Source organism: Psittacula echo (assembly GCF_963264785.1).
Source record: "Psittacula echo genome assembly, chromosome: 1".
In the NCBI taxonomy this organism is placed as follows: Eukaryota; Metazoa; Chordata; class Aves; order Psittaciformes; family Psittacidae; genus Psittacula; species Psittacula echo.
In genome coordinates this window covers 157,786,850-157,806,025 of record NC_137735.1, presented here as the reverse complement: position 1 = coordinate 157,806,025, position 19,176 = coordinate 157,786,850, and the positions used below count along the sequence as shown (strand labels likewise).

At 37.6% G+C, this 19,176-nt stretch overlaps 1 protein-coding gene across 2 annotated transcripts in view; it reads left to right on the top strand.

The window, feature by feature from the left end:
• DOCK4 (dedicator of cytokinesis 4) overlaps positions 1 to 19,176 on the top strand; it is a gene marked incomplete at both ends in the record, with an annotated part of 246,537 nt that overhangs the window by 84,765 nt on the left and 142,596 nt on the right. For both annotated transcript variants that reach the window (XM_080615548.1, XM_080615549.1), the window contains 7 exons: positions 4,272 to 4,355; positions 5,162 to 5,202; positions 7,542 to 7,597; positions 9,321 to 9,417; positions 12,013 to 12,161; positions 13,474 to 13,558; positions 15,618 to 15,769. In XM_080615548.1, coding sequence (XP_080471674.1) covers positions 4,272 to 4,355; positions 5,162 to 5,202; positions 7,542 to 7,597; positions 9,321 to 9,417; positions 12,013 to 12,161; positions 13,474 to 13,558; positions 15,618 to 15,769 — 664 coding nt within the window. The remainder of the gene's footprint in view (positions 1 to 4,271; positions 4,356 to 5,161; positions 5,203 to 7,541; positions 7,598 to 9,320; positions 9,418 to 12,012; positions 12,162 to 13,473; positions 13,559 to 15,617; positions 15,770 to 19,176) is intronic.

Below are 19,176 nucleotides of genomic sequence, written 5' to 3'. Positions count from 1 at the left end.
GTCTGAGTGGTGATTGAAGAGAGCATCAATCACTGTGCCTGTGCTTGAAGCACAAACAGGACATTTATATGACCTTCAGGTGCTACAATGACAAAAAATTGTATCTAGATGTAAGTGCTTTTGATATTTGGCTTCCTGGGGACATGCACGTGGGTCTGCAAAGACTGCAGATATTGGCAGGTGAGCCACATTCAGTGTGAGTATCTTCTCTCCGTCTGCCCTTTCTAAGGTCTCTGCTTGCAACAGTAAGTTGCATTGGAAATGAGATAAGGGGAAACCACACCAACTACTGCTTCTGTAAGAGTGAAAATGGTGCATATTTAATGCACATGGCTCAGTGAATGCTGTGTGTATAAAAAAGTCCAGTTCTACGAGTATGATAAATGTGTACTGCTCTGAAGTTAGGTTGAGAACACCTTAAGCCATGGTCACTGCAGAGTGATTAATTGTATACTTACTACTACTAGGAGAAAGAATTAAAGAACATCTATGAAGTGCTACAGAACAATGTGGCCATTGGAGGCAAGGGCAAGAGGTTTAGGACATCAAATTGATATCATGGCTTGCTTAAGAACCCAGCGTCCTAGCTGAACTGCTGAACCCTGGAATCTTCTCTGGTGGAACGGCAACTGCCTTCTTCTGTGACTTCACCATTATTTTCCCTTTAGTCTACTTATGTGTATACACCACAGATAAACTAAGAAGGCTTGAGCAGCCACCTTCTGCCTCAGTCGCAGCTCTGTAACATTACTTGATTAGTAGAAAGTTATCCAGGTAAACATTTGTGTGATAACTTTATCTGTGGATTTCTGTGCTTTGCACTAAACTCTGCTGCTCTGCAGTCCACAGTCTTTAGAGTGGCATTGCTAAAGACCATGGACTATCTGTTTTGAGCCTGACCTCACTGCAAGACCTCTGCGGGAATCCAGCCTGAGTTTTGTGAGTCAATCTGGTGAATATACTTGTCTCAGTGGTGCAGGTATTGCCCTCGTTTCTTTCTTTCTTTTCCTGGTACTCTGCAGGCTATCCTTCTAGAAGATATTTCAAGGTATAATTTTTTTTCTTCTATACTTACTCTAAAATGAGTTCTAGCTATTTTCTACATTGTGTCAGATTTCAATCCTTTTTTGTCCTGAAAGTTTTTCTTTGAAACTTCTATAAAAAGAAAAAAAAAAAGATCTCTAACAGATCTAGTAACTAAGTAATAAAAATTGAATGTCATAGCAAAGTCAGATCAAAACAATGTGACAGGTTATATTGGCTCTTAAAGAAAAAATTGCTGTCATTATTTTTATCTCATGGAGTTTAAAAATAAGACATCTCAGAAGTGTATACTTACAAGTGTAGTAACACACAAGGGCTTGGTTTGGTTTTGCATGCTGCTTCTGGTAATTCCTTAATTTTATTTCAGTGACTGTAGGTGCTATTTTGCTGGGCTTCATAGTTCAGTTGTGATTCTTGCAAGCAAGAAAGGTGGCCAGAATGGCTCTTCATCATTCCAGTGCCACAGAGGAATTTAGATACAGTTTTTGGGTCCTTGTATAAGAATTAATTGAAAAATTTTCATTTTTCAACTTTCAGACTAATTTTTTTGATGTATAAATACTGTCTTGAAGCTAACCCTCTTTAAAAATGGTGTACTTGATCATAGTGGGGGGATGAAAGTAGCTGTTCTTATTTCATAGCTCTTCTTATTTCATAATGCTTATCTCAGGGTATTCTAATTCTGTGTAAGTGCCTTGGAGATTTGAAGGAACACCAAAATGAATACAGGTTTATTCAATACACATGAGGCAGGGAGGTGGGGGAAGCTCAGTACTACAAATATTGGTCACGTATAGCATACTCTTGAGGACTAACCAGGTACATAATCTCACAAGCTTTATTCAAAGGCATAAATACAGGCCATGGGTAAAGCACAGTGATGATTTAGTGATGATTGAAGTCAGTGAGTTTTGAAGCCTTCAGATTCGGAATAAAGATTTGGCAAAAATGCTTTTCATACATTTTTATGCATGCCCTCCTGTAGTATAAACCGTATCCTGTTTGTTTACTCCTAGAGTCTGGAACTTTCTGGCAAAGATTCACAAATGAATTTTCAGTTTTCATGGTTGCTGACAGCTAATCTTTCCGCCTGCCTTTGATGAACAATGTGACAAACACAGGCAGTGGGTGACAGGTTATATTATGTTTGAGCTGACAGCAGGCAAAAGCCACCAAGATGGATTGTTATGACTCAAAATCTTACAGGTGCTTTGATGGAAGAGCAGTTACTTTGTAAATGTATCTGTACCCATGGGATTTCCTTTTGGCTTTTACATGTGAAGATTTGTGCTTACACCTCCTAGCTGGTGAGTTTTCCACATTGCTGCGAAATTTGGGTTTTCCTGGGTTTTCCTGGTTTTTCCAGGTTTACCCATCCTGTCTGGATGGGTAGGTATCATGGCTGGGGCAATCCCAGGCACAGCTACAGGTTGGGCAGAGAAGAGATTCAGAGCAGCCCTGCAGAGAAGGACTTGGGGGTGTTGGTCAATGAGAAAATGAACATGAGCTGGCTTCAGTGTGCGCTCACAGCCCAGAAAGCCAACTGTATCCTGGGCTGCATCAAGAGGAGCGTGACCAGCAGGTTGAAGGAGGTGATCCTGCCCCTCTACTCTGCTCTCGTGAGACCTCACTTGGAGTATTGTGTGCAGTTCTGGTGTCCTCAACATCAAAAGGACATGGAACTGTTGGAACAAGTCCAGAGGAGGCCACGAGGATGAGCAGGGGCTGGAGCACCTCCCGTATGGAGAGAGGCTGAGAAAGTTGGGGCTGTTCAGCCTGGAGAAGAGAAGGCTGCGTGGAGACCTCATAGCAGCCTTCCAGTATCTGAAGGGGGCCTACAAGGTTGCCAGAGAGGGACTCTTTATTGGAGACTTTATCGGATAGGACAAGGGGTAACGGGTTCAGACTTAAACAGGGGAAGTTCAGCTTAGATATGAGGAAGAAGTTCTTTACTGTGAGGGTGGTGTAGGCACTGGAATGGGTTGCCCAAAGGTGTGATAAACGCTCCATCCTTGGCAGTGTTCAAGTCCAGGTTTCACAGAGCCTTGGGTGTCATGGTCTAGTGTTAGGCATCACTGCCTGTGGCAGGGGGTTGGAACTAGATGATCTTAAGGTCCTTTCCAACCCTAACCTTTCTGTGATTCTGTATTTGATAGCTGCAAGACTGCTGTTAGGCCATTAATTAACAGCTGTGCTGATATTTGAACTCAGTTTCTAAAACACCTTATGAAGGCCATTTTCCTCTTCAACTTCTAAATTAAGCTCCGAAAGAATATTACAATACAGAGAATCATAACCAGTGTCGCTGTCTCATGGCCTGAATTTGGCAATATTTTAATTCATATTTTCAGTTAAAGTAAGCATAGGGTTGAATAGCTGAATTGCTGTTTAGTATGTTAGTGGATTTTTAGTGTTTGCAGGAGTGAGTATTTTGAGTCTTTTGTTTGATTCTGAGTGGAAAAAAAAAATAGATGGCTTTGTGTTTTTTTTTTTTTTTTTTTTTTTTAGCATTAACAATGTGAGTTAGATTTTTACTATTGTAAGTATTTGGGAACATCAGTGCCCTGGCAGACGTTCTGCTTCTGAGGCATGTTTATCTGCAGCAAGGGAAGCCCATTTCTGTTACTCTTGTCCCAGCCTGAGCTCATGACCTCCCCTTCACCGGCTTCGGGGAGGCTGCAGGGGAGACAGCATGTGCACTTAACGTATTTTAGTGAACAGCATGCTTTAGTGGTCTCCACTCCCCAGCAATTTCCTCTCACTTGGAATTATGTGGAGTGTTGGGTCTATAGCATCCATTAAGCAAATGTGAAATAAGGTTTTCCTTTTGTGGCATGTGGGTGGTATAGATGGAAACAAAAATATTATCACTTTCAGCTTGGAAAATTCTGAGGTCTCATATGTGTTAATGTGAGCATTTGGAATAAAACAGTTTCTGTCCTTCAGAGTAGTTATGGCCTCTCTAACAGAGCCCCACAATACAAGTTTTCCATTCGTGTATAGTAAGTCTCTAAGTGTTTGGAGGTTTTTTCCAAGTCCTGTATTTTAAATTTTGTGCTCATAGAAGTGGCTTAACCTCTGGTTCTTTCTACAGTTTATGAAATTTTAGGACGCCTGTTTGTTTTTAAAGGGAAGCACTGAACTTCCCCTGTTAGTATACTGTTTTTGTTAGCAAGAGGAATATTTATATTTTAATGTTGTAACTAATTGACACTTATCTTTTTCAGTAATAGCTGGTTTTCGAGGGACAGTCCCACATGGCCTATCACTGGAGATTGGAGACACCGTTCAAATATTAGAGAAATGTGATGGTGAGTTTACCAGGTTGGAATTTCAATGATAACAAAGTTTCATATCGTGTTGATTTGAACCCCATTGCCATTCATTTATTTTCTTCAACTAGCACATTTTTGAAGTGAATAATATAACACATTTTGGCCTCTTAATTTAATCACAATTCTAGTGAGCTCTAATCCCTATAGTAATTAATTTGCAACTTATTCTTTTTATTTAATCACTTAGTTTAATAAACATTCATAGAGGGTAACAGTTAAAACAGCAAGGAGTCCTTATTGTGATTCTTCTGCTTTCTTGGTATTTCCAAGGGAAGTTTGGCTGCCATCAAAGCTCTTTCAAATGGATTCAAAGTCATAAGCTTTAAATCTTAAAGCAGTGTAAACATTCTCTTCAGCCTCTGTGGTGAGGTAGAGAATAGAATCATAGGATGGTTTGGGTTGGAAGGGACCTTTAAGATCATCTGGTTCCAACATGTCTGCCATGGGCAGGGGCTAATGTGAGTAGAATGCTAATATGATTTTAGCAAATGTTCATTATCCAGTGTAAGAGAAATAAAGTTGTTTATTTTTCATAATCTGCCTCCTTAATACATTATCTAAGGGACACAGTTAAAGAGTAATACCTGAAATTGTGCGAATTATCCTCTGAATGTGAGGTGGTTTAAGCAAAATATCTTTCATTTTGTAAAAAACCTTTTAAGTCAGTGCAGTCTGTTAGCACCATGTAGTTGTCATATCTGTCCGAAAGGGAAAGATGAAATCTGTTTTACATATGGAAATGATTTACATAGTTTACAAAACAAAATGTTCTTTCTTCACAGGATGGTACAGAGGATTTGCCTTAAAAAACCCCAATGTTAAGGTAAAGGTCAATTGCAGTTTTGTGTTCTTTGGCAACAGCATTTATTTACTTTTTAAAAGTTTGTAGTCTCCATGTAAGTTTATGATATTTACTCTAGAAGAAAACTAGAGCTTAGTGTTAAGTATTATTGATAGTGCTTTAATTAGATTTTGACATGGATTACACTTCTGAAATGCTCCCATGTGTTGGAATGAGACTCTGCTGATTTTCCTTTTATTTCAGATTTTTAGATTGCAAACTCAGAGAAAGATAAGTTGAAGGGAAAAGACTACGGAGAATACAAATTGTAAACGCTGCTGGAAAAGTTGACTAGACGGTGCCTATTTTTCTTGATGTTGTGAATTAATTTAGAGCAGTCAGTGGAGGCAGCTAGCTTATAGGAGCCACATGCAGACTATCAATTGAATAAAAGCTGTGTATTGTCATATAAAATACATGGTTCATTTTGTTTTTCTTTGATGTGTAGTCTTTGATTTCCACAGTAGTATAGCTGATAGTGCTCTAAACCACACTTCACTGATTTTTTTTTTTTCTGCATTCAGACATAAAATACTAGGAAATTCATATTTCAGCATTTGTTCATGTTTAATGTTTAAGCTTTATGTATCTTACTTGTCTTTCTGTTTTCTTAATCTCTCCTGTCAGCTTGCCTCTGTGACTGTAAAGATTGTGGTTTTTACATAGGAAATAATTTTAAGATTTCCTCCTTTTTTTTTTTTTTTAATCAACACAGTGCTAGAGTTTTTAGTCTTATTAAAGCCGTTCTGTTGCTTCTTTAACCTCCATTGTAAGCTTCGCTATTTTTTATCTCTCTCTTCGTTTCCAAGCCTCTTCAGCTGCAGAATAGGGCACAGATATGTTAATTTCAAAAGTTTCTAGGTGCTCTTATCGTAAGTCATTGACCATTTGTGTCTAGGCATGTAGTGTCTGTTCACATAAATTCCCTTTGCTTTATATAGAAGGTCAATGTGAGCAATAAATTTAGCCACAGAGTCTAATATGGTGTTTACCACTTTGACTTCATTGATATATATTGCAATTTGATTTATAAGACATGAGCAGTTGGGATTTTGTTATTGCTTCTTCTATGTCTTTTGTTGCAATTCTTAACACATGCTTGCTGTCAGTCTTGCTTTGTGGTCTGTCAAATGTGTTGATAGAAGTTATGAATAGGTTTTCTAAACAAGAGTTGATGTGTGAAGAAATGAGATATGTATTTTCTGCTTTCCTAGTGCGAATGCAAACAGTTTTCTGAATCGGATTTTTGAAGGCAATCTTTCTGAAAGTAAAATAGTAAGAGCACCTTGTAACTCCACTTGTTATTGGTATTGCTCTGTCAAGATTCTTCCCTTGTTATTCTGCCAGCTTTGGCACTCAAAAGAAATATTCCGTGGCAGCTGGTCCGCAGTAAGCATGCATATGCAGCCATCCTGTTTTCTGGCACACTGTTACAAGTGCAAGGCTGTGCATCTTACTGTCCTTGGGAGATGCTCTCCAGAACTACTTTACATTACAGACAAGTAGGAGCAATTGCCTCTACACAGTACATGCATTTTCATCAACGCTCTAATGTCTGTGTTAAAAGAAAATGGGTCACCATCATCACAAAGGAAAGCTGTAAGCAGCTGTGCTTATTGTAAAGAGAACCTATATGCGTATTCCCTTGCTGCATTATGTAACAAGCTGTAGCATATTACGTTCTCAGCCAGAAGCTTGAAGCTGAGTTGCTCCATTTTGTGTATTGTTCCGATTTATGCAGGTTAGTGTGCTGTAAGAGCTGCAGAACTATGGCAGGAGTGCTGCTTGTTCAAAAGAAGAGTGGAGGGCGCTTAAGTAACTAGAAAAGGCTCTTTGGTAGGGATCTACTATGCTCTGCAGTCATGGGAAAGCTATAATAGCCATCAAATAAAACTATTGAGCTTTGTTAACTGTAATTTTTTGCTTCATTTTGAAATCATTATCTGAAGATATTAGTTTTAGGATGCTGCTGTTAAGACATCACCCCCCCACACACAGTTGATCCGTTTCTTATCAAGGTGGGAATAATTAATATCTAGCATAAGTGAGCTCTTCAGCAGTCTTCTACATGTTCTACACCTGTTTATCTCTAATTTTCTGAAGTGTTGAAGGATTTAACCTCTACTGAATATGGCATTTTAGTTTCCGTTAGATCTATGCTGACTATATCTCATTCTTTTTTGCAAGTTTTTTTGGTAATTATTTGGAGGACTTTTAATTCAGCATGCATTTGCATATTAAATGGTACTAAATGGTACTCCAAACTCATGTAAGGGGAGAGGGTTTTTTTTTGTTTTTACATAAACTGTTTTATTTTTCAGGGCATATTTCCATCCAACTACATTCACTTGAAAAATGCCTGTGTTAAGAACAAAGGGTAAGTGAAGTGTTCTGATTCAAATATTTAAACATGGTCAGTTACTTGAACCAGAAGTCTTTTGCTTATAAGGTAAAGTAATGATTTTGTTATTTAATATCTTAACTTCAGCTTACTGCCACAGGACTTAAAATGTTTGTCCTTAGCTAACCTGATATTCCTCCATGGTCATAAGGTTGGAGCAAGGTATTTTGAAAAGACCTGGAGCACAGTTTGGGACTATCAGCCTGTATTGTCTAAAGGACAGAGAAAACAATTACATGTTTTCACTTCCTGTTGGTAAGTTTTGCTTGAAAAAGGTTAAACCATGACAACAGTATTGCTTCAATTAGAAAAAGTTATTCTGTACAGAAGCTGGCTATTAACCTGCTGTTTAAGACTGGTTGTCTTCTTAGAGGACAGCAGCTGTACCATGGCACACAGACACAGTAAAATAGCATAAAAGTTCAAGGGCAGAAGATTTCAGTAGGATTGTAATTAGAGATGTTTTTTCCTTCATTTCTTTCCTTCAGGTGGTGGAGAGACAATAGTTATTTTTGACAACAACTGATCTCTTTTCATTTTTAGAGGAGTTAATAAGAAACCAGAACAATTTGCTAAAATTAGTTTAAATTTCTTTTGGATCTCAAATGTTCTAACTAAAAGAAACACTGGGTTTTGCCTTAGTTGTGGGGGGTTTTTTTGTTTGTTTTTTAGACACCTGCTGTGAGAGTATTGCTTTTTTTTCTTTTAATTTGTCAGTGATAATCATGAAGACTGGGACCATATTAAAAAAAAAAAAGAGGGCTTATACTCTTGTGGTTAAACACACTGTTGTTTGCTATGGAGTTCAAGCCACACGTGGTTTGGCATGCCCTAGGGTAGTTTCTACTTTAAAAGCGGTTGTAGATACAACTGAAGGTTCAGTGAAAAAAAATTGTTGGAAAACATCACAATAGAACAAAGCATAAAGATGGATAAATATTTGGTAGCAGACACCACAATGGTACTTGCAGGGAGTTCAACCTTTGTTGCCTCTCTTTTCTTCCTTGTGCATGTTTCCCCTTCAGGCCATGTGCCCATGTGCATTGTGGACAGGGGCTCTCACCTTGTTATGCTAACTTGGTTAGAGAGAAATGATATAATAAGAAAAGTAATCCAGGCCTGAATTCAAACCTTTGAAATGTAGTGTGTGTGAGAACAAAGTGGCAGTGATGACAGTATGTGAAATGATGGTGTGGTGGAAAGTTTGGTCTTCACCAAACCAATGCAGTTTTTTTCTTGGTCAGAATCTAATAGGCGAGGACTCGCACTGTACTGGTTTTCTTTTGAGTTTTTATGCCCTCTTTCAGTTGAAAAAACAGCATTTTCTGTCTTATTTCTATAAACAGAGATGTAAAAGAGTGGCAACAGTCACTGGTCTCGAGTCTAAACCAAAGTGGCAAAATCCCTTCAGAAACTGTGGGATTACTCTGCTGTGAAAGTATTTGACATGCTTATCTCATAGCAAAAAACCCACCTTGACTTCTCTAGGACTAAAACTTTCTGTGGGGATTAAATTATTTTCACCCAAGAGTTTTCCATGGGGATTAAACTAAATACACTAATGAAGTGTCACAGGCTGATGGATCACCCATGTAGGCTGTTAGACATCACATTTGGCAGGGCAGAAGTCTTTATATTAGTAACTGTAACGGGATTTGTAATACTTGCGTAATGTCATGTGTTCTTCTGAATGTTACAGACAATTTGAAATGGTTATTCCAACAGAAGATTCTGTTATTACAGAAATGACATCAACTCTTAGAGACTGGGGAACGATGTGGAAACAACTCTATGTGGCAAGTACCCTGAATAATATTACTTTGATTTAATATCAACTGTTGTTTAGATGCTCTAGTTTTGTTAGTTGAGTCCTCATTGTTGAGGGAGGCTGAGGGGTGATTCTTGATTAGCAAATGTACCTTGGATACAAGCTCCCTAGGCTGCTTTTCACTGCCATGTCTCCTGTGAACATGCTGCAGTCTGCTGTCCTTAGGAGAGGTTTCAGACCAGTGACTTATTTCTTCACTGTAAGAAATCCTACCATTTCCTTTTGTTCATTGGCTACCACCATAAGGAGTAATTAAGTTTTTTTTGTGTACTTACAACACATGGAAAGAAACATGTTAAATCTTTCTCTTTATTCTGATTGAAATTCAGTCTTTGCTGACTGTTCTGCATCTTTTTAATTCTTTTTATACATCATAATCTAAAACATAATAATTGCTATGATTTTCTTTTTCTGTTAACTGAACTGTTTTGTTTCTTTTCACTTTCTCTTGACTGTAGAGTTGTGTCTTTAAAGGTCTAACTAAAATATTTTAGTTTTAAATTGGGATTTGCCTCATGATTGTCTACTGTTTTTAACATTTGACCTTCTAATCTACTACATTACAACCAAGCCATGGTTTGGACTTGACAGCATGTGCACACAGAAAATGTAATCAAAACCTGTTCACTTGCATCTACATATTCTCCAACCCCTCATCTTAATTCATTGCTGAGTTGATAATTATGACTTAAATTGTGGGAAGGTTAGCCACCTTCTGCTGATACGGGGGCTGCTTCTGCTACATAAGAAACTACAGTGAGAGGTGCCAATATACCTTCTACAAGTCAGGATGATACAGAAGTAGCCAGCCTGCTACCTTTTGGGGATTATTGTATGGCTTGTGTTCAGAGAGGCTGTTCAGAACCAGGTGACCTTTCTGAAACCTGCAATTGGAGCAGTTACTGATTGCGTAGTGGAAGCTTTTACACAAGAACCTACAAAACAAGTATTTCTTATTGTTGGATTCCAAGTAATAGTATCCACTCAGTGCTTTGAGATACAAGCAGCTCAGAAAAATTCTAATGCTTTGGGAAAGAAAGGATACTTGAAAATGTTATTTTGAGCTTAATAGTGCTGTTAAACATTAACATGTCTCTTGTATTCACATTATAATTTACTGCAGTAGAGCTTATAATCAGATGCTGAAAACAAAGATGCACCTGAATTAGTGTTTATTTGATTTGTTCTTTTAACTGTAGAAATTAAATCTTTGTACACTAGCTTCTGATGGCAAACTCTGAAACCATACTTCAGCCTGGTTCTCTGTAACATTCCTTTTTTTGTCTCTTGCTCCTAATTCAAAGGTGATTTGTATAACCTTTTTTTCCCTTTTTCTTTTCCTTACAAAGTTCATATATTCCTATTGTTTTTACTGAAGTTGTTTCTTTTTTGGCATTTTTTTCTTCACTACTATTGTTACTGTATGACCAAAATATGCTGGCTTTCATTTTTTCTCTTTTCCAGACAGAAAGCCAAGACACAGTAAATTAATGCTTATTTTAGTGAGCTTATGAAGTGAATGAATATGAAATAAAAAGAGCAGATTTATCAAACAGCAGTTTGTCAGAGCCCTTGGAATATAAAAATTGACAGTAATGGTGCTTTTAAGTTGACTTAGCTTTTCATAGCAATTATGCACTAGAAGAAGATGAATTTTGTTTTAATGCCATTTGTTCATAGGAAGAATGAAAAGGGAAATGGGCTTAGTATTTTTTGGCTAGAATTAGCAGAACAAATCTGAATAGAAATGTTTTTTCAACTTTGTGTGATGCGTCACTTAAATGGAGGTTGCAATAATTTCCTCAAGCTAAAGTTTCTTAGAAAAGCTGCATGAGGTAAACTACTTAGAATTGGTGAAAGAAGAGTTAAAAGAACTTCTGCTTGGGAAGAAACTGTTATGGGAAATTGTTTATGCCCCTGTTATATACTTAGAGTAGAAGGATGTGGTTTAAAAAGCAATCCCATTCACATAATTATTCCTACTTCACAGTTAGATGAAGAACTGTCTGGACAAGATTCTGTCTATATATGCTATTTATTACGGTTAATAGTGTGTAGAGTTAGATACATACAATAAAAAGTTAAAAGAACATTAACACCCTGTGTTTCAGAGTTTGAATGCTAGAAACTATTGCCTTTTCATCTCCTTATGTGTTTGAGTTCAACTAATCTTGAATTACGTGAGCACATGTTCAGTTTGGATGAGACAGCAGCACAGAATGAACACTCTCTTGGAATAAAAAAGTGCTACAGGATGCAACTATTTTTTGTTGCATTTTTGTCATACCTGTCAAATAAATTAGACTCTGTTAACATGAGGCATAAGGACTTGGTGTGAAATTTTGCAATGAGTGTGGTGCAAAGACAGGGTCTGAGTTAAGCTCTGAAACTATTCTACACACACAAACGCATGCAGGTGAAATGGTCACAGTATGATGGGGAGAAAAAAGTCCAAGTAGGGGAATTAGTAGTGAGTTTTCTTAATTTCTCCTCCATATCTGTATTCATTAGGATTTTCAGCTTATATAGGTGATGTAAAGGCAGTTATATTTTTATCTCACAGAGGAATGAGGGGGATCTCTTTCACCGACTGTGGCACATAATGAATGAAATCCTAGACCTGCGGAGGCAGGTCCTTGTTGGCCATCTCACCCATGACCGAATGAAGGATGTCAAGCGACATATCACTGCTCGTCTGGATTGGGGCAATGAGTGAGTAAATATAGTAATAAATGAAATATAGTAATAAATGAAAATAGCGTAATCTAATTATAATGCCACAGCTTTAGGTTCATTGTAGAATGTTGAAATAAGGAGCAAGTTTCTGACACGTGTTACTTTGTGGGGTTTTTTTAATGGACTTTCTCCTTCATTGTTTTTCTGCCCACTGTGTGATAACAGAGAAAACTGGCTTGCCATTTTATTTTGCCTTTTTTCCTCAAGTTATTTTACATAGCAGTGGTACTGTCTACAAGAGAATTGCATTGGAATATCTGCAGGATCCTTTTCTATCTTTTTAAAACACACCTAACCAGATTCTGATGTGATGCAATCTGCATAACTCTGTTGTCTTAGCTGAAATGATTTTGGCTGGCATTGCTTCTTAATTGGGCATCTCTAACATACATCTTGCTACTATGATCTGCATCTTTCTTTTATTGGAATGTGAATATGAGCTAAGGCAAATTGTGTTATCTTACTAAAAAAAAAAGGCAAGAAAAAGGTTAAAATAATTTCTGGCATTTAGGAGCTGTTTCCAAAGTCTTTTCTTTAGCCTATTTTTTTTTTTTCCAGTTAAACTCTGCACTATTCAGTAATAGAATGAACTGAATTTCAAGGGGTTCTGCAACTACTGCTACCCGAAAGTCTAAATACCTAACATTGTGGAAGAACTGTGATTAACTGCTGCTTAGAATTTGGTGCCAACAGAATGGAATTGTGATGGTTTTGGAAGTGCTCAGTTCCTATTCTTTAAAAACATATTTTTAAAAAACATTCCAATCTCTTATGTTTTTCTGAATTCCACATGACTGCCACATGTGTGTTCTTAATCTTTATCGCTTGCTGCTGTGCTGAAACTAAGTATTATTGCTAGTGATCCAAGTTCATTTCATTACTGTGTTCAGGGGATACAGCCAGGCAGCTTTGATGTCATCCAGTCTAAATTAGAAATAACTTAATGTTTTGGATTTTCTTTCTACCTTCTTTTCTGCTATTGTCATTCAAATTGACAATACTAGTACGATTCACACTGTGCAATGTCCACAGTAGTACAAAGGACAATATCCATTATACATAGTCCACAGTGTGAAAAAGATTTAAAAATTCTGGAAAAACATATTCTACTAATGCTACCAAGTGAAGAAAGCGGAAATAGCCAAAACACCCAAACCCAGCTGCAGAGTACCAATTAACATATATGTTGTTTGTTGAAATGTTTCTGTTAAATGTAAGTAGAAGCAACAGGTTAATTTGTTTCCTTTATATGTAGAAACTACTTACTGTTATTCCATTTCTCAAACAGACAACTGGGACTTGACTTAGTTCCAAGAAAAGAGTATGCTATGGTGGATCCTGAAGAGATCAGCATTACGGAGCTTTACAGGCTGGTATGTGATTATAATACTCAGTATATTTGCTGTGAAATTTCATGCTGCTATTTTGGTGGCAGCTTTCTTCTAGTTAATCAAAAGTACTTTTTTTTTTAATCAAATAAACTGGTATTTGATAGTGCAATGAGTTTTGCTATGAGGAGAGAAGTTAACTTTTGAACAGGTATGTCATATCCATATGAGGTGCTTTGATTTGATAGAAGGGCAATGAAGCTGTTGAAGGTCCTAGAACGCAAGTCTCATGAGGCACCCCTGAGGGAACTGGGATTGTTTAGTCTGGAGAAAAGAAGGCTCGGGATGGACCTTATCGCTTTCTATGACTACCTGAAAGGAGGATGTAGTGAGGTGTGGGTTGGTTTCTTCCCCCAAGTAACAAGCAACAGGACAGGCGGAAATGGCTTCATGTTGTGCCAGGGGAGGTTTAAGTTGGAAATCAGGAAAGATTTCTTCACTGAAAGGATGCTCAGGCACTGGAACAGGCTGGCCAGGGAAGTGGTAGAATCACTGTCCATGAAAGTGTTGGAAAAAGAAAAAAAGATTGGATAATGCCCTTGGTGACGCGGTTTAGTGGTGGACTTGGCAGTCCTGTGGTAAAGGTTGGACTTGATGATCTTAAAAGTCTTTTCCAACCTGGTTGATTCTATGATACCAAATCTGTGTGTACACACATGCTTATTTTACATGTTATTTGTTAAAAGTTTTGTGTTCTGAGTTATCATTAAAATTATGACTGTTAACATGAATTTAATCATCAATAAAAGCTTATGAGGCTCTTTTTCATTAGATTTTTATCTTGCCCATGAGTCCTGTTAGATAAGACTTATGGAAATATAATCTTATACTCATGGTACAGGTATTGTCACAATTAATCATATTGAGCTATTGGTCTTTTCTAATATATTAATGTAAATAGCAGTTAACTGCATAGGAAGATCTCCTTTGGGTATGAAAGCCCATCTTCATTTACTAAAGCCAGCACTGATATTTCTTATTCTGATCTAATCTCCAGTGAGGTCTAAGAAAACCTACCAATTTGTTTATGTGGGCTTTGGCTCTTATTTAAGTACTGCAGCTGTTCTGAGCCTTACTTGCTTCAGGCTAACTAAATTTTATTTGTTACCTTTTATATTTAAATATAGAATAAAGCAAAAATGTAATGATGTAATTTTGTATGGAGCTGAAATTATATTCTTTATATTTTTTAACTGCTTGAGTTGATAACTTGTAATGTCAAGCCTAACAGTAATTTCTTAATGCTGGAATCAGTATATCTCTGGGCAGTTTCAAAGCCATATTTAATCGTATGGAATCCTGTTGAAGCACTTGATGAAATATAGTGAGGAACCATTAATCATAAGAAGAAACATACAGAAGAAGAATAACTGAGAAAGCTAGTAATGGAACTCATGGAGCGCTCTTTCAAAAACGAAAGAGGGGAAAAAAAAAGCCCACGATAACCTCAGTTTGAAGATAAGTAGCTTAGAAAAAGTGCTGTTCAAAATTATTTTTGGTACGGTGTAAGAAAGAAATAGTTCAACTTAATATCGTCATACTCTTAATGGGTGATTAAAATTGTGAAGTATAAACTGTAAAGTCAAAGCAAGATAATTTAGGAGCTTCAATATAGCAGTCTGCCAAAGACTGATTTTTTTTCTTTCCAAATTTAAAATACTGGTGTTTAGTCTTCTGCAGAAGTATTTTTTGTGTGTTTGGATACTAGAATATCAGATCGTTAACTATTTAAACCAGCTGTGAAATACTATGTTGTTAAAGCACAAAGCTTTAAAGTGGCTGAGAGTTTTCAGAGTAGTAAAAAGGTAAACTACTAGAGGTTACCGATTTTCTCTTAGAACTAATGATGATGCAGTGCAACACTGGGAAAGTCACTTGCTTGTGTTCTCCTTCTCAGATACAAAAAACAAACAAAAAAAGGAAAAGTATTACTAGTTAATACTGATTAAGAAAGTAGTTCAGTATTACAGTTTTTATGTCTTTTTGTTCTAAGATTTTGACTGTTAATTCAAACTGGTTGCTGTGTTGTTTGGGGTACTTTTAGATGGAACATCGTCATCGAAAAAAAGACACACCAGTGCAAGCTAGCAGCCACCATCTCTTTGTTCAAATGAAGAGTCTAATGTGCTCCAATCTGGGAGAGGAACTGGAAGTAATCTTCTCACTCTTTGACAGTAAAGAAAATCGGCCCATCAGGTACCACATGATTTTTCACTGGAATACTGATTTTACATAAGTTTTGTCATTATACAGTCTCTGTTTTGATCCAGGTAATAGAATTCACTTTTAGAAGAAAGCAGAACATATTTTTTTTTCTTCATTTTGAAATTCAGTTTCAAAATTTAATAGTTTTCGATATCATTTTAGGTTTAAATAATGCATATGTGTCAATCTTGTTTACCAATTTCAGTTTTCAGTTGGTTTTGCTTGTGTGGGAACATATATATATGTATGCATACAGAGTGAATGTTAGTTCTGTGACCTAAAGGTCATTTTTCAGTACCTCTATTTTCCTCTCTCCTAATCAGTGCACATTCAAAATGTAGAACTGTTTCTTGCTCTGTCATATGTATGAGATTAATTCTCCTAGGTACAGGAGACTGGAGGGCTGCCCTTAGTCAGTGAATTAAGAGTCTTTTTATGAAAGGAGCTTATACTTCAATGAGGAGGTCCCTCTCTTCAGTGAAACAATCAAACTCAATTTCACATCCACTTAGGGTTGGTTTGACCTCTTTTTTCACCTGGGAGCTGATCCTGGAACCATTCATTTTCTGTTTGTCCTGGAGCTTAAATTCTGTGAGAGCCCTGATAACCTTTGACTTTTTATATATTCAATAGTTATTTCTATTTCCAGCTTATTTCTGGCCGAGAGAGAATAGGGGAGTGAACAGTAGCAGAACCACTATGAACTTAATAAATATGGACACAGGAGAAGAGCAGAGTTAGCTCAAGACCCTATTAAATACTGCTTGAGGCATATGCCAGGAAGATTGAACCATTAAATGCTTGTGCAGTGGTGATGGGTGTGGTGGGTTGACCCTGGCTGGCCACCGAAACCACTGTATCACTCCCCTCCTCAGCTGGACAAGGAAGAGGAAATGTAACAAAAGGCTCGTATGTTGAGATGCGGGCAGGGAGAGATCACTCAGCAATTACTGTGACTGGCAAAACAGACTTGATTTGGGATAAAATTAGTTTAATTTATTACCAATCAAATCAGAGTAGGCTAATGAGAAATAAAAACAAATCTTAAAAGCACCTTCCCTCCCCTTCTTCCCAGGCTTAACTTTACTTGCAGTTTTCTCTACCTCCTCCCCTGAGTAGCACAAGGTGATGGGGAATGGGGGTTGTGGTCAGTTCATCACACGTTGTCTCTGCTGCTCCTTTCTCCTTAGGAGAAGACTCCTCACACTCTTCCACTTCTCTCACGTATTCTCACTCCTCTCTTCTGACTGCTGCTGTGCAGATTTCCCTTCCCCACCCCCACCCCCCTTAACTGTTATCCCAGAGGCACTTACCCCTGTCACTGATAGGCTTAGTCCATTTTGGAGCTGGCTGCACTGGCTTTGTTGGACATGTGGAAAGCTTCTGGCAGCTTCTCACAGAAATCCGCCCTGTAGCCCTCCTGCTACCAGAACCTTTCCATGTAAACTCAGTGCAATGGGAGATCCCCTTCTGGTCAGAAGGCTCCCATTCATAATTTGCTGCTGGTTGGCCACTGTATTCTTCTCTGCTCTCTTCACAATAGAAGGAACATGTTTTGGAAGCAGCAAACATTATCTGATTTAAGACTGGTCACTAGAGAAATGAAAGACTAGACTTTAAAACAACAAAAAACCCCACTTTAGGTAAGACAGCTCACAAGTACATGAAAAGAAATATAAGCTGCTTCTTTCAGCCTGTTAATATGGTAAAAGCTGTTACTTAAAATGTGTACAAAGCCATGACTTGTCATCATACGGCAGTACAAATTTGGGGAGCTGTGTGAAATTTGGCCTGACAAAATTATGTTTGTGCTTTGTAGTTGGCCAGGATACCTAACCAGTGCTTTGAAGATTATATTGAGTAAAATGATTTTTATTGTTAATGAGATCATATATATATGCAACTATTGCTACAGTGTTAGCTGCTACATACTGACACTTCATTCTGGCCTGCACTTTGAACGTTGGTCCCTAAATTGCAGTTTCCTGTCGTTGCTGAGACTTCAGCGTGCATCAGTGCACATCTTTTGTGTTCACTCCAGTAAATGCCACAGCAAGTGATGGACCTAGGAGAGAGCTTCAAACATTGACAGAAAACAATTTGAGTGTTATGGATTGCTGAAAACAAGGTTATGACAGTAGTGGTGGTATGAAAGCAAATGGATTGGATTTCATGTTCACATGAAAGCACAAATTCTAGAGCTGTTTGTCACATGCTTGCTGTGATCCACCCTTTAGTTATCGATTCCTGACTCCAGTGTATATTTGCAGCTGCTTTACTATATGTGAACTTCCTCATCCCATTACTGGCAAGCCTTGAAGAAATGTGTTGCCATGAATCCAAACTGTCTTCTAGGGCATGGGGGGACTGAGAAGATGAACTCTGTGAAGGTGGTTTAGAACTATCTGCAAAACAAACATGCATACACCCCCACAACAATAAAACCACAACAAAAAAAAACCTCTCAAGAAACAAATGGATATCTTTCAACATGCTGAAAAAGCTGAAACCAAAAGAATTTTCACAAAAGCAAATTAGATGCGATGTATATCTATATTACAGAATGAACTCTGGAGTGCAGAGGTGTCCAAGCTGGAGATTTATATGGTCTTTCTGGGCTAGACCTGGAAGTGATATAGCCATGTTATCACAGTCAAACCAAAGTTAGCTGGTCTTGGTGCACAACAGTAAGCTATGAGGAATTTTATTCAGTACAAGTAGGTGAGATAGTTCAGAGGTCTTTACGCCCTGGCAGATGCACACGTGAAATGAAAAGCCTTCATCAGAAAGATAATGTATGAGAAGAGACAGTGTCTGTGCTCCCCACCTACTGCAGTTCACACCCTGCAATGATGCCAAAGCCTGCTGTCAGTAATAGAGTTGTGGAGCCTGGATGCGCACTCTTTTGCTCATTTCTGAGGTCAAAAGCTGTATGTGGCAACACCTTAAGGTCTGTCTCAACCTAACTGTCTCAGTTGTCCATTGGTTTCCTAAGTCATTGTCTTGTGGTTCAGTAGAAAAATGCAATGAAAAAAATAGATGAAACTTGCAAATAGCATGGATAAATTTAAGGAACTATACATGATAATTTGTTTCCTGAAACAGGAAATTGACTTAAGAATAGCAGTATATGAATACACGACTTAAAATGTATTTCTTCAAATCAGTACTTATGATATTAGAATTTTTAGGCTTTGTTTCTTTGACCTTTGTTGCTTTTTACCTCAAGTTTCAGTTTGCCAAACACTATTTTTGTACCAAGCTTTCCTCAGGTGAGTAATCCTGCTTCTTTTAATGAGAACATTTGAATGCATAATGTTAAGTACAAGCTCACAGGTGACTTTATGTGGGTTCTAATATAATAGTCATTGTCCGGCTGATATAAATTGACATAAAGC